At 51.8% G+C, this 21613-nt stretch overlaps 1 protein-coding gene across 1 annotated transcript in view; it reads left to right on the top strand.

The window, feature by feature from the left end:
- KCNIP3 (potassium voltage-gated channel interacting protein 3) overlaps positions 1–20531 on the top strand; it is a gene marked incomplete at its 5' end in the record, with an annotated part of 65502 nt that extends 44971 nt beyond the window's left edge. Inside the window, 7 exon segments of the mRNA XM_081069386.1 lie at positions 12702–12826; positions 13265–13334; positions 13608–13678; positions 18488–18595; positions 19142–19246; positions 19830–19892; positions 20394–20531. Of these exon segments, the coding sequence (XP_080925512.1) occupies positions 12702–12826; positions 13265–13334; positions 13608–13678; positions 18488–18595; positions 19142–19246; positions 19830–19892; positions 20394–20441 (590 nt within the window). The 3' untranslated portion in view covers positions 20442–20531.
- Between the last annotated feature and the right edge of the window lie 1082 nt (positions 20532–21613).

The following is a 21613-nucleotide window of genomic DNA, read 5'->3' as shown; positions in this document are numbered from 1 at the left end:
CTTGGATGGTGGCCCTAAGGACAGCAAGAGATGTGGCTCAAGGTGCCACCCACAGGTCTGGGTCAGTCTGAAGCTGGCCTTTGTGATTCCTAAGGAGAAGGGATTTCTGTCCGATGTGGAGAGTATGCACAAGACTACAGAGGCACCCACCTCAGACTCGAATGAGTTTGTCTGTTCTGGTGTATTTGTCCACTTTGTGCCCTTGGCGTCCTGGGCTCTTGATGCCGTGGGAGGAGCACAGCAACTCAGAGGCAGCCAGGTCTCAGCTGAGCTCCTGTCACCCACACATACCGGCTGTAAAACTCCCTCAATCTTTCTGAGCCTCAGTTTGACCCTCTATAAAGTGGAACCAGTAATAATTCTTGCCCCGTGGGACTTGTAACCAGTCAGTGAGGCTTTCATGGCCCCAGCACTGTTCTTCGTGTGTAATAAATGCACAAGCTTTGTGAACCATTGCCATTACCAATAATTAGCAATAGAGTGATGAGTCGTATTAGCAGAATTGGTTCACAGCTGAAAACATCCTCTCCCTGTGTCAGAGGGAGGGGATTATAAATTCTAGATGTTCCCTGTTGATGGGGCCCTTTAAGTGCCTGGAAGGGCCCACTGGCCTGGCAGTGTCTAAGGGACTGTCAGATGGGCTCCGAGGAGCCAGGGCCCTGTGGTCCCAGCCTGGATGTGAGCTGGCACTGAGGGAAGGGAACTGGTGCCCAGGGCCCAGTCCCCCCGCCCCCCGAAGCCTGCACACATGCAGTGGGATGTGTGTCTCTTGTCCTCACTGAGCCTCCGTGATTCTCGTAAGAAAGAGACCAGAGTTATGAAGCCCCTGGGGATTGTTATGAACTAATGGATCCGGGTTGTAGGGATGCAGCCTTCTAGAAATAGATACAGAAGTGGAAAGCCCTCCTCTCCCTGCCCCAGGTCCCCTGTCAGTCTCTGTCTCTGGTGACTGTGTCAGGGGGTGTGCCAGCCTGGTCACCAGTTTTCTAGGTGACCTTGGTGTATCTTAATTTCCTCATCTGTAGAATGAGGATAATAATAGGCTGCTTTCCACTATCCACTTCACGGGTTGGGGGAGGAGTGAACTATGGCGCTTTGCAAAGTAAAAGTGGAACTCGGGGACTCCTAGGGGTGGGCCACACCAGTAAAACGTGAGGCTGGGCTGGCCAGTCTTGTTCTCAAGGCCCACACAGCCCAACACCAGACCTCTGTGTCCATGTCTGTGCCCAGCGCTTGACTCGGGCTGCTTGTTCTGTCAGCCCAGGTTTCCTAACTTCTAGACTTATAGCTCTCTGTTGAGGGCCATTTGCTCCTCAGTGGACATTTGGATCGTCTGGAGACATTTCGATTGTCACAACTGGGGGGAGAGTGCTACTGGCATCCATTGGGTAGAGGTCAGGGATGTGGGCAAACACCCTGACATGCACAGGAAGCCCCCACCACAAAAAATGATCAGGCCCAGGGGTCAGTGTGACTTTGGGAAGCCTTGTTCCAGAAGGAGCCCTGGCCGGGGGCTGGACAGCTGCCTTTCAGACCTGACCTGGTCCCTGGCATGTTGTCATTCACTTGGCAAGTCACTTTTCCTGTCTTAGCTCTGTTCCTTGTCTGTAAGGGAGGGGGCTGAATTGGAGGCCCCGTCTCCCCGTGGGCTTTCCCTGGCCTTCTGGCTCCCTGCCCCTCAGCTTGTTTGGGTGATGCCGTCCCCACCCACTGTGTGCTCTGCAAGAGCAGCAAGCCCAGAACTGCCCAGTACTGCCTAGCAAACAGAAGGTGTTCAGTAAGTTTAAATTATATGCCATTGTCAGTACACAGTTATTGGGCACCCATTGTATGCCAGGCAGTGTGAGGCTGACAGGAGCACAAGTAATGCAGGTCTTGGCCCTCCCTTTAGGGCAGCCTGGGCAGGGGGTGAGGGAGGGAGGCTGGATTGTGAGGTTGGAGTATAGGCCAGTGAAGAGAACGGAGGTGTAAAGGGGAGAATGGGGTGTGCCCAGAATGGAGATATGCATTGCCTGGCTCACCACCCCTGTTCCACTCTCCAGGAGATGGTCCCAAGTCTCTATGGCTGCCGTGTGTGCACAATGCCCACTGGGGCCTGGCTTTGCCAAGGTGACCTGGGAGACTGGAAGGTCCACAGCCCTGACTCCTCCTGCCCCTCCTGCTCTCCTTCCCCCGGCAGCCTCTCCTACCTTCGCTGGGGCTGGTAATGCTCTGAGCATGCTGGGTGCTCTTGTCCCTGGAAGGGGCCACTGCTCTTCATACACTGCAAGTCTGTCAGGACTCCTGCGGCCCAGGCAACTTCCAGATCTCTGATGACAGCAGAGTAGCCAGCTTCTAATGAGCACTCTGTGTGCTCCGGGCACTGTGTGCATATCCGGGGTGCCCATTTTATAGTTGAGGAAACGGAGGCTCAGGGAGAGTAAGTGACTTGCCTGAGGTCACCCAGCTGGACAGTGGCAGAGCCAGGACGTTTCTGAACTCAGGCATATCCTTCTGGATGTGTCTCTAACTCCGCAGGGGGGCTGGGGCCATGGACATAGGTGTGCGTGTCCAGGCTCTTCCAGCACAAGTGTCAGGAGCTCCAAGTGGACGCAGCTGCATGGGTACAGATCTAAAGTGGGAAGGGCCCTGGTCACAGAGCCTCAAGAGGACTAAGTGTGCGAGTGTGTGCAGAGCTCAGGAAGCAGTGCCTGGCACAGAGGGAACACTTGGAACATTTCTGCCAGAGGTGACCTCGCCCAAATGACCCCAGGTCACACACCACTGGCTACACTAGAAGTTAGTGGGCAGGGAGGGTGGGGAGTGCACTTGACAGGCCCTTTATCATGCTGGCCGTCCTTCGTTATGTCCTCTGTCAGGTCCGGGTACCTGGGTCCAGACTGGCCGAGGCTGCTGCCTGCTGGGCCGACTCTGGGGAGAGGAAGAGACAGGCCAGCTGCACAGGGTGGCACCTGCAGGACAGGGAGGCGGGCTGGAGCCCCGGGCCTGACGTTGTGTGGGCTGGGGAGCTTGGGTAAGGCCCCCCCCGCCCCAAGTCCAGGCCCCGACTGTTACACATCTAGACACAGGCGGTGTTTTCCAAGCAGCTTAGTCAGGAATCGCACAGGAAGTGTGACTTGGCAGCCCAGCACTGTGACACGCAGAAGGACCCTGCTGGGTCGCAAAGGGAGTCTTGCCCCACAGGCGTCCTCTGAGCCCATGGCGGTCCCTGGGGGATCCTCTGTGGGTCCCCAAGGTCCAGGAGTCACCTGACCAGCAGGGACTAAGTGAAGGCTGAATCTACCAGCTGGGTTCAAGAGTGACTGGAGCCAGCGCATGTGGACAGCAATTTGGAATCTTCCTGCAGAGGGGAGCAAAGATGGGTGCTGGGTGGCAGGGGGCCACCTGCAGGGCAGCCTCGCAGAGGTGTTGGGGACAGCCTAGGGGTGTCACAGGCTCCTGCATTGGCTAGGCCAAGAGTGCCCTCGCCTAATACTGCCCATTAGCTCAGGGAAGCGGAGGCCTGGAGCCACCTTTCCCAAGCTCATACCAGGGCACAGAAAGGCGGCGTGCAGCGGGTGACTTTTATACGTGGGAGGAAAGCCCCGTTTGTAGTCTGTCAGGCTATTGTACTTTGGGACACTCAACTTTAAAACAATGTTATAAAACCTCGTGCTTTCACGCCTCTGATGAAATGCTTGTTTGATAGACAGGTGAAATCTTTACTACTGACCCCTGGTCATCAATGGATACTTGATGGGGGGGGTGTCCAGGACTAGCCCCTGGAGGGGCGAGGAGGCCTGGGACCAGGGAGAGGTGAGGGAGATGGCACAACAGGCCGACTTCACAGTTTGGCCCAGCGAGACCCCAGTGTGGTGACGAAGCTATGCAAATGCTGTGTAGACCCACTGATCACAGCCCACCCTGGAATTGCAGAGGTGGGAGCGAGGCCTCCAGCAGCTCCCCACAGATCTGGCCAGTCTCTGCCTATGGTGTTCTGCCTGACCAAGACAACTGTCAAAGTCAAAACCAGATTCTCATTGGCTTAACTCAGTGAGAGAACAAGCAGGTAGCAAAGCTGTTCAGAGACTAAGGTTGGGATAAGATCACTGCGTTGGAACTGCGCTGGCAATGACATTCAGTAGCTTTAAGGGTTATGTCTTCCACGGACAGAAATCATTTGCATCTCCAGTGGACACGAGTCGTATGCAACTGTCTTCTTCTAGGTCTGAATGTGTAGCACCCGGCTGTGGCCTTTAGCAGGTGGAATCAAGCAAGTTCCTGTAAACAGTGCTCCTGCCTGACGCTGCAAAGCCACGTGGCAGCAACCATCCTTGCACGTTTTCCAGCGCTGGGCCATTTAGCCCCTTGCCTGGGTGGGTGGCACCCACCGTTACCCGGTTTCCCAAGTCAGAAACGTGGGGTAGTCCCCGATTCTGCCCACCCTGCCCTGGTCCACTCAGTGGCTAGGGACAGAGGCTCCTTCCTTTTTGACATCTCCTGCCAGTCCCACTCTCTGTTCTCTTCATCACTTCAATTGACATCTGCAGCCAGAGTGACCTTTCTAGAATGGAGATCACACAAGGCCTTCCCCTGCTTTGGGGCCTTCCATGGCCTCTGTGCCCACATATCCCTTGGCTCACCTGGGACTCCTGTCTACTTGCTGTCATTGGACCTGAGTCTTGGAATATCACTTCTCTCCCTGATTCCCCACCCCCGCTGTGCCCAACAGGTATAAGTAACAGGGAGTTTGGGCCGGGGACAACCTGCCATAGGTGGGCCCTGCCTGTAGACATTCAAATTAACACCCAAGGCCGTAGTCCATGTGCCACCCAAGGAAACAGGGGTGGGTGACCTATCCCACACAGTGTGTTCCGGGGCACTCCCACATGTAGGCACTGTTCCAGGATTCGGTACAGCAGGGAGCAGATGGAAGTCTCTGCTGAGCTCCCGTAGTAGAGGAGAGACTGACGATAGACCAATGTATGCATTGTTCTCCTTGGGCCGCCATAACAAAATACCACGGACCAGGGGCCTTAAACAACAGGCATTTACTTCTCACAGTCTGCAGGCTGGAAGTCCCATATCCAGGTGTGGGCAGGGTGGTTTCTGATGAGGCCCCTCTGCCTGGATGGCAGATGGCCGCCTTCTCTCAGTGCACCTGTGCAGGTGGGAGTGGGAGGGAGATCTCGCTTCCTCTTCTTATAGGACACGAATCCTGTTGGATTAGGGCCCCCTCACATGACCTCACGTGAGCTTAATTACCTCCCAAAGACACCATCTCCAAATACAGTCACATTGAGAGTTAGGGCTTAAGTGTATGAATTATGGGGTGTGAGGAACACAGAATTTAGTCCATAACACCAGTACATAGAGAAATATGCATGAGCCAGGGAGACGTAGCCAAGTGAGAAAAGTAAGAGAGATGAGGGATAGATGGGAATGGTGGGGGTGGTGCCTCTGAGGGGGGAACATTTGAGCAGAGGCCTGGAGAGAAGAGCGGTCGGGGTGCAGGGGGGGAATGCCTGCGGAGGGAGTTGCCTGGACGTTTGAGGGGACACCAGGGGGCCATCATAGCTGAAGCAGAAAGAGCAAGGGAGAGACATGAGAGGTGAGGTTGGAGCTGAGGGGTGAGGGGCACATTTATTGGCCATTTCAGGACTCTGACTTTTACACTCCAATCTCAGGGAGGTTGTCGAATGGAGGAATGCATGAGGATATGTTTTCAGCAGCTTCCTCCAGGTTTGAAAAATAGACCAGTGGGATCCAGGAGACGAGCCTGGAGAGACGATGCAGCTTTGGACCGGGGTGTGGGGGCAGTGAGGTGGGGAAACGGAGGCAGGACGTGTGTTGGAGGTAGGCTGGCAGGGTTGAGTGAGGGAAGAGGTCTGTGCTCAGGGTTTGGCACAAGCCCTCAGCAGGACAGACTTGCAGTCAGCCATCAGTGAGCCAGGGAAGGTTGCGGGTGTTCCCCCCAGAGCAGGTCTGGGGGGAACACCAGGAGCTCAGTTTGAACCTATTCCATTTGGGAATCTCCTTGACACCCATGTGCAAAACGAGCGGTGAGTCTGGGGCTCAGGGAGAAGGGAGCCCACATCCCCCAACTGCAGCTTAACTTTTACGGAGTTGTTAGAGTTCACATGAAATTTTAATAAGTGTCATGCCCTATTTTTTCCTCATTGTTCTCATATGCATTTTTCATACTAATGATTTTGAACACTTCTATATGTGCTTATTAGGTTTTTTCAGTTTCTTCCTCTGGAATTGCTGTTATTTTGTTATTCTCCAAGTGTTGAATGTTCAATTCAGAGCAGAGGTGTTTCTGTCTCTCTCTTCATATCTCTCTCTCTCTCTCTCTCTCTCTCTCTCTCTCTCTCTCTCTTGCTCTCGCTCTCGCTCTCGCTCTTGTTCTGGGACTATAATTACTTTTAAACATTTCAGTTAACCTCTGAAAATGTGCATATATATACGATAGGTGAGTTACACAGAGTAACTGCACACAGGCGAACCCACCCTTCCCTAGAACGAGAGCGTCACCAGCTCGCTCTCTCTCTCTCTCTCTCTCTCTCTCTCTCTCTCTCTCTCTCTCTCTCTTGAGTTCCTCTCCTATCCCACCCCATAGAGGTTACCACCCTCCAGATTTGTGTTTGTCACTCCTGGATATTTCTTATTTATAATTTTATCTCTTATGTATCCCTTTAAATATATTGTTTGGTTATTCTTGGTTTTCAATTTTAAAAATAGTGGAATCATACTGGCCTCCTAGGACTAGTTTTTCATCCAACAGTCTGTTTCTAAGACTCGTCCCTATTGATGAGGGTTATTATCATGTCCACTGCTTATAACATTTCATCCCATGGACGCCCCACAATCCGTCTATCTGATCTATCATCAATGGACCTTTGGTTGATTCAAGCTATTGTTACTGCAGCGTGCTCAGTGACGACTCTTGTGTATGTCTCCTGGGCATTGAGCTTCTCCGGCAGGCACACCTGGGGACTGCACCCTCAGACACGCAAAGGTGATTTTCATTCACTTATGTGTCATTAGTATGAAGATGCAAACATGTTCTACCTCTCTCCCTGGCTTGCAGACAGCCACCTTCTTGCTGTGCCCTCATGTGGTCTTTCCTCTGGGCATGCACGTGTCCGGTGTCTCCAGTTCTGTGAGTTTTGACAAATGGAGTTGTGTAACACCTACCACAATCAAGATGTAGAAGAGCTCTAGCACCACACACAAAAATTCCCTCATTCTGTATCAGCCTCTCCTTTGCCCCCAGCCCCGATACGTTCTCCTTCTCTGTGATTTCTATAATTATATATTTTCCGTAATGTCGTGTTATCGGTATCATACATCACGTAGCCTGTTGAGTCTGATTTTCCCACTTACCCGTGCATTGGAGATTCGTTCCTGTTGCTGTGGGCATCACGAGTCTCATTGATGAGGAGTATTCCACTGTGTGGACAAACGATGGTTCAGTTACCCATTCACTGGTTGAAGGACATTTGGGTTACCTCCACCTTTTGGCGATTGTGAATTAAGTTGCTCTAAACATTTGCATAAATTATTGTGTGAATCCAATAGTTTTCATTTATTTGGGTAAATAATGGGAGTGGGATTTCTGGGTCATATGGTTAAGTGGATGTTTATTAGAAAATGCCACACTGATCCCCAAAGTGTCGGCACCATTTTCATTCCTGCCAGCAAAGTATAACAGTTCCCGTCCTTAACAGTGTCTGATGTCAATATTTGTTGAATGATTTTAATAGGTGTGCAGTTTTATTTCATTGTGGTTTTACTTTGGATTTCCCCCATTGCAACTGGTGTTAAACACCTCTTTATGCATTTATTTGCCATCTGTATAATCCCTTGGGTGAAGTATTTGATCAAGTCCGCTGCCCATTTATTAATTTGGGTTGTTAGTTTTCTTATTGCTGAGTTTTGAGAGTTGTTTATATATTCTGGATATCGTTTGTCAGATAGGTGATTTGTAAATATTTTCTCCTAGTCTGTAGTCTATCTTTTTATTTAACAGCATCTCTTATAGAGCAAAAGTTGTAATTTTTCATTAAAAAGTATAGTTTATCAATTTTTTCTTTTATGGATTGTGCTGTTGGTATCTAAGAACTCTTTGCCTAAAACTAGACTATAAAGATTTTCTTCTACGTGTTTTTTCTAGAAGTTTTATAGTTTTATGTCTTACATTTAAATCTATGCTCCATTTTGAGTTAAATTTTGAATAAGATATAAGGTTTAGTCAAACTCATTTTTTAATTTAATTGTGTTTATTTTTCAATTGCAGTTGACATTCAGTATTATATTAGTTTCAGGTGTACAGCATAGTGGTTACACATTTATATAACTTAAGAAGTGATCCCCCAATAAGTCTAGTACCCACCTGACACCATACATAGTTATTATAACATTATTGACTATATTCCCTATGTTCTATCAAAGTTAATTTTTTTTTTGTAGATGGATGTCCAATTTTCCAACACCATCCATTGAAAAAAAAACTATCCTTTCTCCATTAATTACTTGTGCACATTTGTCGAAAATCAGCTGGTCATTGTGTGGATCTATTTCTGGATTATTTGCTTCATTTCCTTCATCTGTGTGTCTTTCTGGCCCCAACACCAGTCTTGATTACTATAGCTGTATCGTAAGTCTTAAAATCAGATAGACTGATTTCTCCCACTTTATTCTTCTTCAGAACTGTTTAGCTATTCTGTTTTCTTTGCCTTTCCATATAAGTTTTAGAATCAGTGTGCTTATATCTGTAAAAATATCCTTCTGGGATTTTTATTGGAATTATGTTAAATCTATAAATCATTTTGGAGATAACTGACCTCTTTACGATGTTGAATCTTTCGGTCCATGAACATGCTATGTCTCTTCACTTATTTCAATCATCTGTGATTTCTTTCATCAGCATACAGATTATGTGCATATTTTGGTAGATTTATGTCTAAGTGTTTTATTTGTGGGGCAAGTGATTGTAAATAGTATTGTGTTTTAAATTTTGGTTTCCAAATGTACATTGCTGGTCTATAGAAATGTGACTGATTTGGGGTGTTGACTTTGTAACCTGTGACCTTGCTAAACTCAGTTATTAGGGGATTTTTTGTCTGTTCTTTGGGATTATCTACATAGATGATCATGTCATCTGTGAATAGGGCTAGTTTGGTTTTTTCTTTCTAATCTAATCTTTATGATTTTCCTTGCTCTCTTCCTTTCTTTTTTTAAATAAACTTTTTATGTAGAAATAGTTTTGAACCTACAGAGAAGTTGCAAGCATAGTACCCCATTCCGATTTCTCCATTTGTCATGATAATGAACTTTGTAGGAAAAGGACCACACACCACACCCGCTTGTCACATCTCTTTAGCCCTCTTTGATCTGGAATGGTTTCTCTGGCCTCCTTGACTTTTGTGACCTTGACATTTAAAACCATTACTGGCTAATAGTTGTGTAGAATGTCACTCTATTTAGGTCTTCCTTTCTTTTTTCTTTTCTTTTCCCCCCTCATTGCCCTGGCTAGGACTTTTAGTATGATATTGAATGGGAGAGGAGACAGCATATATTCTTGCCTGTCTTGGGGGGAAACATTCGGTCTTTCACCTTTATGATGTTAACTGTAGCGTTTTTGTAGATGTCTTTTATCAAGTGGAGGAAGTTCCCTTACATTCCTAATTTACTGAGCTTTTTATTGTGAATTGAACATTGAATTTTGTCAAATACTCTTTCTGCGTCATTTATATGACTGTGTGTTTTTCTTCTTTATTTTTTAAAATATTTCCTATCTTTTTTAAAAATATTTTTTTAACTTTTATTTTATTTTTAGTGTGTTTTTCCAGGACCCCTCAGCTCCAAATCAAGTAGCCGTTTCAATCTAGTTGTGGAGGGCGCAGCTCACAGTGGCCCATGTGGGGATCGAACCGGCAACTTTGTTGTTACGAGTGCTGCACTCTAACCAATTGAGCTAACCGACTGCCCCTGTTTTTCTTCTTTAGACTTTTGATATCGTCGATTATGTTGGTTTCCTCTCAGATATTGAACCAGCATTGCATTCCTGGGGGGGGGGGGAACCATTTGGATTGAATTTGCAAATGTTTTGTTAAGAATGTTTGCATTTATGTGCAAGAGGAATATTGGTTAGGCCTATTCAGGTTATCACTTTCATCTGGTGAATTTAGGTAGTTGATGATTTTTGAGGAATTGGTCCATTTTATCAAAGTTATTGAATTTGTGTACTTGTTCATGATATTTTCTTTTATCCTTTTAATATCTGGAGGGTCTCTATTTATTTACCTGTTTATTCCTGATGTTGGTAATTTGTGCCTTTGCTCTCTTTTTTTGTCCTTTTCATTCTTGTTAGAGTTTTATCAATTTTACTGATGTTTTCAAAGAACCATCTTTTGATCTCATTGACATTCTTTATTTTTCCCCCCAATTTCATTGATTTCTGTTCTTATTCCCTCTGTTTCCTTCCTTCTGCCTGCTTTGGATTTATTTTACTCTTCTGTTTCTATTCTTTTGAGGTAGAAGCTTATATTATTTATTTAAAATCTTTTATCTTTTCTAATAGGCATTTAATGCTCTAAATGTCCCTGTAAGTGCTAATTTAGCTGCATCCCACAACTTTTGACATGTTATCTTTTCAAATGCTCTCAGTTCAAAATATTTCTGTTAGCTTCCTCTTCTTTTCCTGCTGATCTTCATTTTTATTTGCTATCACTTCCCTTCATCCTGAAGTACTTCCTTTAGCATTTCTTTTAGTACATTTCTGCTGGCAGCAAATTCACTAGCATTCATTTATCTGAAAATGCCTTTATTTTACCCTCCTTTTTAAAAGGATATTATCACTAGATACAGAATTCTAGGTTAACAGATGTTTTTTCTTTCACCAATTTAAAGTGTGTTCCATTGTCTTTTGGTCTACATAATTTCTTGTGAGAAGTCAACTGTCTTCCTTCTCTTGTAGGGTCTTGTAGGCTCTTCTCTTGTAGGGTCTTCTCCTTTTAAGGTGACCTCTTAATCTTTGGTTTTCATCAGTTTGACCATATTGTTCCTGTGTGTGGTTTTATTTTTATTTTTCCTTCTCAGGATTCACTGAGTTTCTTGGATCTGTGTATTGATGTGTACCTCGAATGTACTGCACGTTTAATCCTGGTATGCACCTCCTATACTGTGCCCCCCATCCTGCCTTTGACTGACCTTTGGGATGCCTGCAACTCCTCCATCTAAAACACTGTCACCATGAGCATCCTTGTACAGGTCCCCTTAGCTGGGTAAGATTCTATTTGGGATGTTAGAATCCAGAGTGGAATTGCTCCTTGCAAGGTTTGCCTATACTAAACTTGACTGAGGGTTGCCAATACCTGTATGGTGATGGTAATAACCCAGAAGGGAGGGAAGAAAAGGGGATGGGGAGGGAGGAAAGAATGGGGAGAATTGCTGGAGCCTCATGCTGAAGTAGGTTAGAGGGACTGGGCTGGTACCTGCTGCTATGCAAGTGGAGGCATCAGCCAGGAACAGGGACAGTTCAACCCCAGAGGAGGGAAAGCGGAGGTCTGGGCCAGATGCAGGTGGATGGGTAGATGTGGTGGCAGGAACTTAGGGAAATTTCCTTCTGTGGCTTCCATTTTCTCAGCGATGTAGCAAGCAACCTGAGGGTTAGGGTGGGGGAGGAGGTACTGGCAATTTAAAGAGAGGAGGGCATCAAGTAATTGTCTTGGAGGTTGGGGGTCTGCATGGCCAAGGCAACAGAGTCAGTGCTGAGTAGGTTGCAGGCTGCTGTCAGGTTAGTGAGAGTGGGCAGTGCTCATGGGAGAGGCTGTGCCTGGCTCTGTGCTGGGTTCTGCGGGCACAGGGTGGGCAGTATAGGGGAGCTGCAGATCATTAAGCACTCACAGCCCTCAGGGTGTCGGAAGAGGCTGGAGTGGTGACAATGCAGTGGGAATCGTGCTTCCCATCTTCGTAAGAAGCTCTGTAGTTATGTGGTCAGCCTGTTCAGCAGGTAATAGGTAGTAAGTTCTACTCTGTAGCTCCATTTTGTATTATAAAATTGATGGATGCTTTACCAAAAGAGATTAGGAAAAGATTAATAAAAAGATAAATAAAAAGGTAAAGATCACCTGCAATCCACTCTCCGGCTCCCCTCCCAGAGGCAGCCATAGTTAGTTAACATTTGGATGTGATATTGTTACAGAAAAGGGCTGGTCCCTGCCCAATAGGCCCTTGAGATTTGACCTGCTTTCCAAATGTGAGTAACACCCTCCACCACCTGCAGCCAAGCAGCAGCATGTCAGACTGTATGGGCTAAGAAGGGTATTCTCCTCATTCCTGGCAGAAGTCAGGGAGAGCTGCACGAAGGAGGTGGCCAGGATCTGGGTCTTGAAGGTGGAGGGTCCCTTGAGCCTGTCTTGCTGTCTCCCTTGTTCAGTGTCTGCCCAGGACAAGGCCAGCTCCCAGCGCCTGCCCCATGTGTGGCTGACAGGGTGGGCAGGCTCCAGGTGAGGTGAGTGGGGAGGGCCCACGCTGTGTGAGGAGCAGGGAGGCAGAGTATCCTGAGCTGCTGCCCTGTGGCCCCTCCGTTCCTGCCACCTCTGTAACCATACATGGTAGTCATGCAAGGAGAGCTCCTCTACCTTGGGTTCACCCTGCAGCGAGGTGGGGCGGGGACAGCATGTTCTCCCTCCTGGGTCTGTGTCGCCCTCCAGACAGCAGCGACAGTGAGCTGGAGCTGTCCATGATGCGCCACCAGCCAGAGGGCCTAGAGCAACTGCAAGCACAGACCAAGTTCACCAAGAAGGAGCTGCAGTCCCTCTACAGGGGCTTCAAGAATGTGAGTACTCCCCACCCCCCAGGAGAGGCCCTGACCCACCCACATCCTGTCCCTGGTGCCAGCAAGGGGGCTCTGGCCCAGGCAGACCTTCTTGGAACTTTTCCATGGCACAGCAAATATCCCAGGGTCCTTGATGGGGCTCATGTTTTGCGGGAGAGCCATCTGGGGGGTGCGCCAAGCCCCAGAATCAGTGTTCTGAAGGCCCCGTCTCCTTTCTGTTGTCTTTGTGCTGACACAGAGGAAGGTGTATGATTGACCATAGTGGCCTGGGGGACCAACTATACCCCCACTTACCCCTCTTGCCTGGGGTTTGGGGGAGTTTGGGGGAATGAGTCAGTGCCTGGGGCAGCAGACATCCCCTGGAGGGAGGAGTCAGGGTGCAGGGCTGGGGGTGGCCGAGGTGACCGAGGTGGCTGAGTGGGTGACTTCCTGCTGCAGGAGTGTCCCTCGGGCTTGGTGGACGAAGACACGTTCAAACTCATTTACTCACAGTTCTTCCCGCAAGGAGGTGAGTCTGAGGCCAGTGCCCCCCCAAACCCTCTGCCCCCCACATCCCCATGGCAGTTCTGCAGAGGGTGGGCGTCCCTTTCACGGGAAGGGGACCCTCACCTCCACCTCTACCTTCCCTACCAGCACTTACCTTCTGAAAGCCTGGTGTTGAAGGGGGTAGGGGAAACCCAGCCCAGGACACAGGTGGATACTCAGGTGGGGCTGCCTGGGCTGGGGGCTTTGCTGCCAGGCGGCCCCAACACACCCCAGCCTGCGCCCTTGTTTCCCCCAGATGCCACCACCTATGCGCACTTCCTCTTCAGCGCCTTCGATGCTGATGGGAACGGGGCCATCCACTTTGAGGTAGGTCCCTGCTGACTCCTGCCTTGTCCCCTGCAGCCAGCCCTGTTGCCATACATACCCTCCAGCTGTCCAGAGGGTCAGACATGGTCCTGGTATACACGGTCCAGTGTGTCCCTAGGGAACTGGTTTCTGTCTGGCTGCCCTATTCCCAGCCTCGTCTTCCATTCCAGCCCCACTGAGCCCAGGGAGCTACTGAGGCACCTTGAGGTGGTAGTGAGCCAGCGTGAACTTGCATTCGGAAGGGGAGCAAGGCCTCACTCTGAAATCTGTGCTGACGGTGGGGTTTCAGGCACCCGCCCCAAAATTTGCCCCCTTTCCAGGAAACAGAGCAGCCAGGCCCGAGCAGGCTCCTGTCACCCCAGCCAGACACTGAGTGAACTTGGTGACCCCACTGTCAGGAAGAAGTCTGTCCCCCACACTGCCCCCCAATAAGGCCTTGCCTGGCTCTGTGTGGGCAGCTGTGGGTCCCACCCAGGCCCCACCCCCAGATCATTTGAAGAAGGCCCCTCTGTGGAGCCCAGGCCCCTAAAAATAGCAGCAGGTGAAAAACTGAAACCTCTTCGGGGAGGAAACTCATGCTGAGAGCCGGGTGTGATCGATAAGCGCTCAGCCCAAGGGCCAAGGGCGGTGGCAGGAAAGCCGCAGGGCCAGCAGGGTGCTCACAAAGCTCCTGCACCAGCCCGCGGGGATAATAATAACTCCCATCACTCGTTTTTTAATGCCATGAACCCTGACACACAGACCGAGGCTGCCACCCTGCTCATCCAGCTGGGAGACAACAGGGCCCCCCCTCCAGCCATACTTAGCATCTTACTCATGTGAACATGCAGTATTTTCATCTATTTTCAGTGATGTCCCCACACGGTAAAAATCCTATCAGTACAGAGGAGTACACAGAAAAAACTCATTGTCTCCCTGGTCCCTCCCCTGCGACCAGTTTCTGCAGGTCCTTCTCCAGGCCCTGGAGACATCTGGGAGGGAAGTGTGGGAAGGACCCTTGTGTGTTGGAGCCATCGGGGCATTGTGGGTGGTTTCTGTGCTTCTGAAATCAGGATCGAATGGCTATCAGGGACCCTGGGGTGCGGCGGGTGTCAGGAAGGTCTAGGTCACCCTCCCCAAGGAGAGGTCTTGGTGCCCACTTAAGGCGGTAGATTGTGGGTCTTTGGGTGGGGGGTGCTATCAGTGGCTGTGTGGGGTGCTGTTGCTGAAGCCCCTGTGGAAGGCTGCTCCCTCCAGTGTGTGCTAGGCCTTCCACGTGCTTTTCTGAGGTCAAGTTAACCCTCTGGTTTCACATGGTGTTTATTCACCGTGAGGACCATCCTCTTGATTTTGGTGTCTGCTCTAGGAAGGCTTTTTCAGGGAGGAGGGCATGTATCTCCCCAGGGGCCTTCCAACCAGCAGGCCCCCATCCTGGGTGCTCACAGGGGCCGGGAAGGCACTCGGCCCCTCACAGCCTCAGGGAAACACGGGTCAGCTTAGGAGTATTTGCAGTGATCCCCAGCCCTTTTGTATGTTCTTGACAGACAAAGCACGTATTAATTGCAGTTTATTGAGAATGGTAAAATACTGTAACTTTCGTGCCTTCACCAAAAAGTCTACCAGGAAATAAAATGGCAAATCTAGCAAACCTCAGCGATGCCACATGGGGCCATGGTCCCACGTCCCTGCTCAGGACGTGCCTGCTGCTCTGCAGGTGCTCCTGGGACCTCTGGGATGTGCCTCCTGGGGGGAGCCGTGCTGGCTTCCCCTGGGCACACGCCAGGCCGCGCAGGGTGCCATAGGGCCTTCCTGATTCAGCTCACTCCTGTGCCGGCACAGCCCCTCTTTGGGAGAGGTGGGGCCAGTGTGTGTGAGAAGCAGGCTGTGGCTGCCTCTGCCTTATCCCTCCACCCCAAGTAACCTGCTCCCAGGAGCACTGAGCACCCGGGGTGTGCCTTCAGCAATGGGAAAGAAGGCCTGCAGCCCACATCACACCCTCTGCTGAGCTCCCCACTCTGCACTCTACCAGGCCCCCTGCTGGACACTCTGGGGTCACTGTCACTATAGGAGCCCCTCGCCCTCCCTGGGATCTGCCTCAGGGACAGCCACAGAGCAGGGCTGTGGAGGCGACAGACCGTACAACTTGGAGTTAAGAACATGCCGCTAGCAGTAGTCCCACATGTGCTGTGTGGGCTGGAAATTTAGAACCAGCAAGCCGGCTGGACTGGGGTCCTCTGTGTGTTACTGAGAACAGGCCAGTGACCTCGAGGGTACATTCACACCCACCTCTCTCCTAGTACCATCACTACTGTAGCACACACGCTTAGGGACAATGGAAGGGGACATTCCTCGGTTATGGCTGACCACAAGGGCTTCCACACGGCAGACCCTCCCCTGGCCCACACAAGAAGCACATCCTGTGCAGAATTCCCATGGCGTTGCCTCCCACTGGGAAAGCCTGTGAGACCCCAGGGAAGAGAGTGACGTGATCTGAGACGCTCTGACTCTTTATTACAAAGTAAGTCACGCACAAGGTCCAGAGGAGATCTCGGCCCCAACTCGGGCATGAGAGAACTGTCACATGCTTTCTCCTCGAATATACTTTCATTCGCTTCACTTACACACACACGACTTTAAGCGTCCAATAGATTACAGGGTGTCCCTTGGAAAAGATCACTTAACCACCGCACACACACACCGGAGGAGGCAGCCGCGCTCTCCTGTTTTGGCCAGTTGTCACTCTTCGTTGCTCTGCCTGACCCCAGGAGCATGCGCGCACGCTTCTACAGCTCCTTCCTGATTGTCCCATCTTAGACGCTGCCTGTTGGTCCTCTGCCATGGGTGGTGAGGACTTGGGTCTCCCACACCCCCCGCCCCCCTCGTCTTCCAACAGAAGTACAGATTCAGAGGACAAGGACATATAGTTTCCCCGGACCGTGTGCCTGTGAGCCCCAGCTGAGCCTCGCGGCAAACTGATGACGCTTTCCTCCTCTGCACACGTTCTTGGTTTGTCTGCTGTTGGCAATTGCCCTGAGTTTTATCTGCTGGTCTGTGACCTCATCGTTAACTCCTCCCCGAGCCCTTCTCCAGTTGTCTGGCCGGGCACCTCCCTGAGGACGCCTCCCCAGCCTCCTCCTGGTCCATGGGGACTAAATACCACCTGGGGTCTCCTGGTTCCTGAATCCCGGCACCTTCCTCTTTCTTGCTTTACTCTCTTTTCAGGGGCGCATCTTCCAGCAGCTTCCTAGGAAAGCGAGCGTACATGCGACGTGGCTTTTGAGCCCTTGGATGTCCGCGAGCATCTTTATTCTGTTCTCACTCTTGCTCGACGTGTCGTGTGGGACCAGAGCTGTGGTGGGAGGCTATGCGCCTTCAGAATGGTGGCCGGCGAAACCTGCTGATCCCTGGCTTTGTGCACAGGGCTTGATTCTGTGTTTTCTCTTGTTTTCGCTTTTCTCTCTGGAAGCTTATAGGATCCTTTCTTTGCACGCAGTTTTTGGAAATGGCATCAGGAGCATTCCTGCAGGCAACACTGCAGGCCGTTTGCAGGCGCTGGGCGAGACCTCCGCACACCTGGACATCCACAACCTTCATCCTGGGAAATTTTCCCTTTTGACCTGCTCTCTTCCCTGTGCTCCCTTCTTCCTGGCACTCCTGCTCTCCAAGTGGCGGTCCCTCCCCAGCAGGCCTCTCTTCTGTTACGCTCCTGTTTTCCAGCTCTGCCTTCCCCCTACTTCATGGAACATTCCACTTGCTTCTGTAACCCTTCTTCTGAGTGTGTCACTTTGCTTGCTTATTTTAATTCCCCAGAGCTCTTTCTTGTTCTCAATTATTCTTTTTTAATATCCTCCTACTCTTTAGAGATGTCAGATTTCCAATCTCTGAATCTAATAGTTTTTGTTACTTTTTTTTTCCCCTCCGGGAATAATTTCTGTTTCTTCCGAATTCCTGTTCTCTGTTTCCCTTGGTCTTTCTCTTTCGTGGTGCAGGCTTCCTTACACCCCGGAAGTGTAAATGGAGTGGGGACTGAGCCCCACGGTGCGTGGCCCCATCCCTCCGCACTCCGCAGTCTGGCACCCTCCCCCCTTCTGGGACAGGCCTTCTCTGCCCCCCTTCTTTCAGAACAGCCTGGAGGACCCTGGGGGGCAGGGAGATTCAATCTGCAAGCCTTCCGGGGGTGGAGGGAAAACTTGTGTCCCACCAGCTTTTATGACAAACAGCTGGTGTTTCCACGTGGAAGCTGTTGAACATCTCTGTCTTGTCACATTAGTAATCCGTCATCCATCAGAGGTTTGTCCCGACCCCAGAACTGAGCACTGTGAGCTTAGCTTTTGGAGCCGGGAGTTTTCAAGCCCCCTGACATGCAGGTACTGGCAAACTACAAGTGGGGCACCCTCTTTATGAAAAGAGCACCCCCAGGTGCCCTCTGTCAGAGCAATGCATTACGTGGTCTGAGATACCATGTTTGAGTGTCTCTACTTGTGAGGGTAGCAGCCCCATGCCATCTTCACCGCACACTCACACATGCACGCACTCACACGCATGTGCAGACAAGTGCACACCCGTGCACGTGCGTGCAGTCACAGGCACGCTCATGCACACATGCACACACTTGCGTGCACACACATACACACAGACTCTCCCACTCATATGCACGCACACACACACAGACACACACGCACGCACACACTGCCGACCGGATGGACACCGTCTGCCCACTCTGTATTGGAAGCTCCTGCCTCTGGAGCTGTGAATTCAGTGGAAGCTGCACAAGGACTGGAAGTAGAATGTGGGCGTCACATTGTGACTCCTCACCCTCCCTTCCGCCAGGACTTTGTGGTGGGCCTCTCCATCCTCCTTCGAGGGACAGTCCAAGAGAAGCTCAAGTGGGCCTTTAACCTCTACGACATTAACAAGGATGGCTACATCACCAAAGAGGTACTCGTGGTTGGGGCGCGGCTCGTCAGCCCCTGCCCCACTGCTGCTGCCCTGGCTGTCCTGTGTCCCCTCTCGCCCAGAGATGAGGGCCAGTGGGGACAGCACCAAGGGGCTCTCTGTCCTAGACCCCGGGTGTGGGCAGTGTGGGGCTGTGTGTCCCTCAGACATCTCGATCCAATTCAGCAAGTGTCCTCGGATCACCCCTTCTTATGGGGGAGCCTGTGGGAGACACAGGTGGAGAAGCAGTGTGGTCTCTTAAGGCGTGTGGGGGGCCCTTGCCACAGGGGCCACAGTCAGGGTGTTTTGGCCCCAACACTTTTTGTATGTAAAGTAGTTGTTTCGGTTTCACATTTTGGAGTCTGCACCTAAAACGCTGTCTCCAGCTTCTCTTGGAGAGTGGGAAGTGGGCACTGGGCAGAGTGGGTGGGCCCCTCCCACTCGCTCACCGGCTGGCTGCCATGAGGGGCCCCTGTCCTCGGGTGCCGCCCCTCCCCTCGGGCCTTGCTCCCCTCCCTGCAGTGTTCTCAGGCCGACCTTGCTCCCCAGGAAATGCTGGCCATCATGAAGTCCATCTACGACATGATGGGCCGGCATACCTACCCACTCCTGCGGGAGGAAGCGCCGCTGGAGCACGTGGAGAGGTTCTTCCAGGTGAGTGCTCCCACTGTAAGACGAAGTGCTCCTGCTCTGAAGGGCTCCTGCTCCGGGAACCCCTGGGCGAGCCACTGCCCTCGCTGGGCCGCCCCCTCCCACCAGGAGGTTAAACTGGCATCTCACATCCAGCTCTGGTCAGGATTGAGCCGTGAATTAAAATGCCATCTCCACTTCCTGACCCGGGCCAGCATTCTGGTTTCTTCCATGAACTCCCCCAGCTCCCCGAGGAAGCTGTCTGTGAGAGGGGTGCGGTCGGGGTGACTTCTCTCTGTGTTCCTGGGTCATGTGGCCCCCCCGCGCCTCGGCTGCTCCATGGACTCTGGCTGTCTGTCAGGGTGCATTTCAGGAAGGGTAAGCCCAGAAGGTCATCAGAAGTGGCTGGGGTTGCAGGGCACACTGGGGAGAGATCAGCTGTGGGGTGGAGAGCAGAGTGGCTGAGGAGAGCACTTCCTGTGACTGGGATACAGGGTCGGGGACAAGTTGACGTGAGGGTGCCCACCCACTGCCATGTCCTCAGGCTTGGGGCAGGGGCCGCCCCTGGTGGGACACAGACTCACCAAGGTCATGGCTTGGGTTGCAGAAAATGGACCGGAATCAGGATGGGGTGGTGACCATTGATGAGTTCTTGGAGACCTGCCAGAAGGTAGGTGGCCTCAGGGATTGAGAACTCCCAGTGTCCTGCCCCTGCCAATCCTGGCCCCACCCGCTGGCCAGCACAGCCCACTTGGGCACGTTGTCAGTCAGCCCTGCCCCTGCGTGCCTGGAGTTTGAGGGGCAAAGGTGGGGCCAATGGGAAGCTGATGATGTCCTGTGGCCCTCAGGTACAGTCATGCTGGGACAGGAGATGGCCCCGCCTGCTTGCCTCACTCCCACAGTGGCCTCTCAGTCGCCCCTGGCCTCCGTCTGGCTGCACAGTCAGGGAGTTTTGTCCTCAGTTAGGTAGCTGCCCCAGATGAGCTACAGTCAGGCCATGGGCCCAAGACGGGCTGTGCATGACCCACTCCACCTCACCAGAGAGACAGACAGAACTGCCCCTGCATGGTTCAGCCCCTGGTAAGAATCTGTTCAAGGCAGCCGGAGGTGGGCTCTGCCCCACCCTGCCCATCCCAGGTCTGACCAGACCTCTCGTACCTTCTCCACGCAGGACGAGAACATCATGAACTCCATGCAGCTGTTCGAAAACGTCATCTAGGACATGTGGGGGATCCCCGAGTGGCCCTTGCCACTGCAGCTCCCAAAGAAACCTCAGTCCTGCCAGGAGCAGCCTCCATGAGAAACGTTTTTCTAATATACTTGCAAAGAGTAAACAGTTTGCTCCTCCAGATACACACACACACACACACACACACACACACACACACACACACGCCATTCCTCTGGGCTGGCAGAGGGGGACCAAGGTCAGCAAGGGGCTGCATCTGGCTGGGAGCTGGGTCCAGCTATGAGCCACACACCCCAGCCAGCCTTGCCCCAGGCCAGCGGGGTGAAGCTGCCTCTGGGGGGAGGACAGCTGGAAGAGCAGTGTCTGCAGGCTGCTGGCTGCTGCGTGTGAGCAGGAAAGTGCTCCCCTCCTCTGTAGAGGAGGTTCCAGTCTCCAGAGCAAAGACCCCTCCTGTGTGAGCTCACGGGACCCTCTCTCCTGCAACCCAAGGGCTGCTCTGGCCTCCTTGGACCCCCAGTCACTCCCTGCCCACTAACCATAATCCTAGAATGCCCCTCCCCGCAGGACCCTGGAGGGGCCACTGGGGGTCAAGGGTGTTCAGACTGGGATAGAGGTGGTGATGGAGGTGGGGCCTGCTGTTTCCTGGAAAGGCCCCCTGGGTAAGCTCTGCCCCAGTGATGAGGGGCCACTGCCCCGCTGTCCTTTCATCCCAGGGTTGGGTTTCCTGGTGGCCATTGTGAGGGGTACTGTCTGCCCACCGCAGTGGATTGGAGAAGCCCTCCCTTGCTTGCCCAGGCCTGGCTCAGGAGGTGCAGTGGTGGGGCTACCCATAACACTTAGACTCTAGACTATTCACACCAAGGTCATTGTGTCCCGAGAAGTGCTCACGTAGCTCAGGGACCGGCAGCCAGGGAGCCTGGGTGACGAGCAGGCCTGGGAAGGGCTTGTCCCTCCCTCTGTCCTCTCCTACGTCATCCTCGGCCAAGCAGTTCCGCCGAGCCCCCCTTCCTGGTTAGGGTCATGTAGCGGTGTGGCCACGCCTCCACACGGGCTCTCCACAACCCCATCCAGAAAGCACAAGCCCCCCCATCAGCTCAGCTTCAGCCCACGAGGAGAGCTGAGGACAGAGGCCATCCTGGTGGGCTGAGGCCTGGGTCCCAACAGCCCTGATACAGCTGACCCAGGGAAGGAAGCTGGCTGTC

This window comes from Rhinolophus hipposideros (assembly GCF_964194185.1).
Source record: "Rhinolophus hipposideros genome assembly, chromosome: 12".
Lineage (NCBI taxonomy): Eukaryota > Metazoa > Chordata > Mammalia > Chiroptera > Rhinolophidae > Rhinolophus > Rhinolophus hipposideros.
Note: the sequence above shows the minus strand (reverse complement) of the source record. Positions and strands in the feature narration are given on the sequence as shown.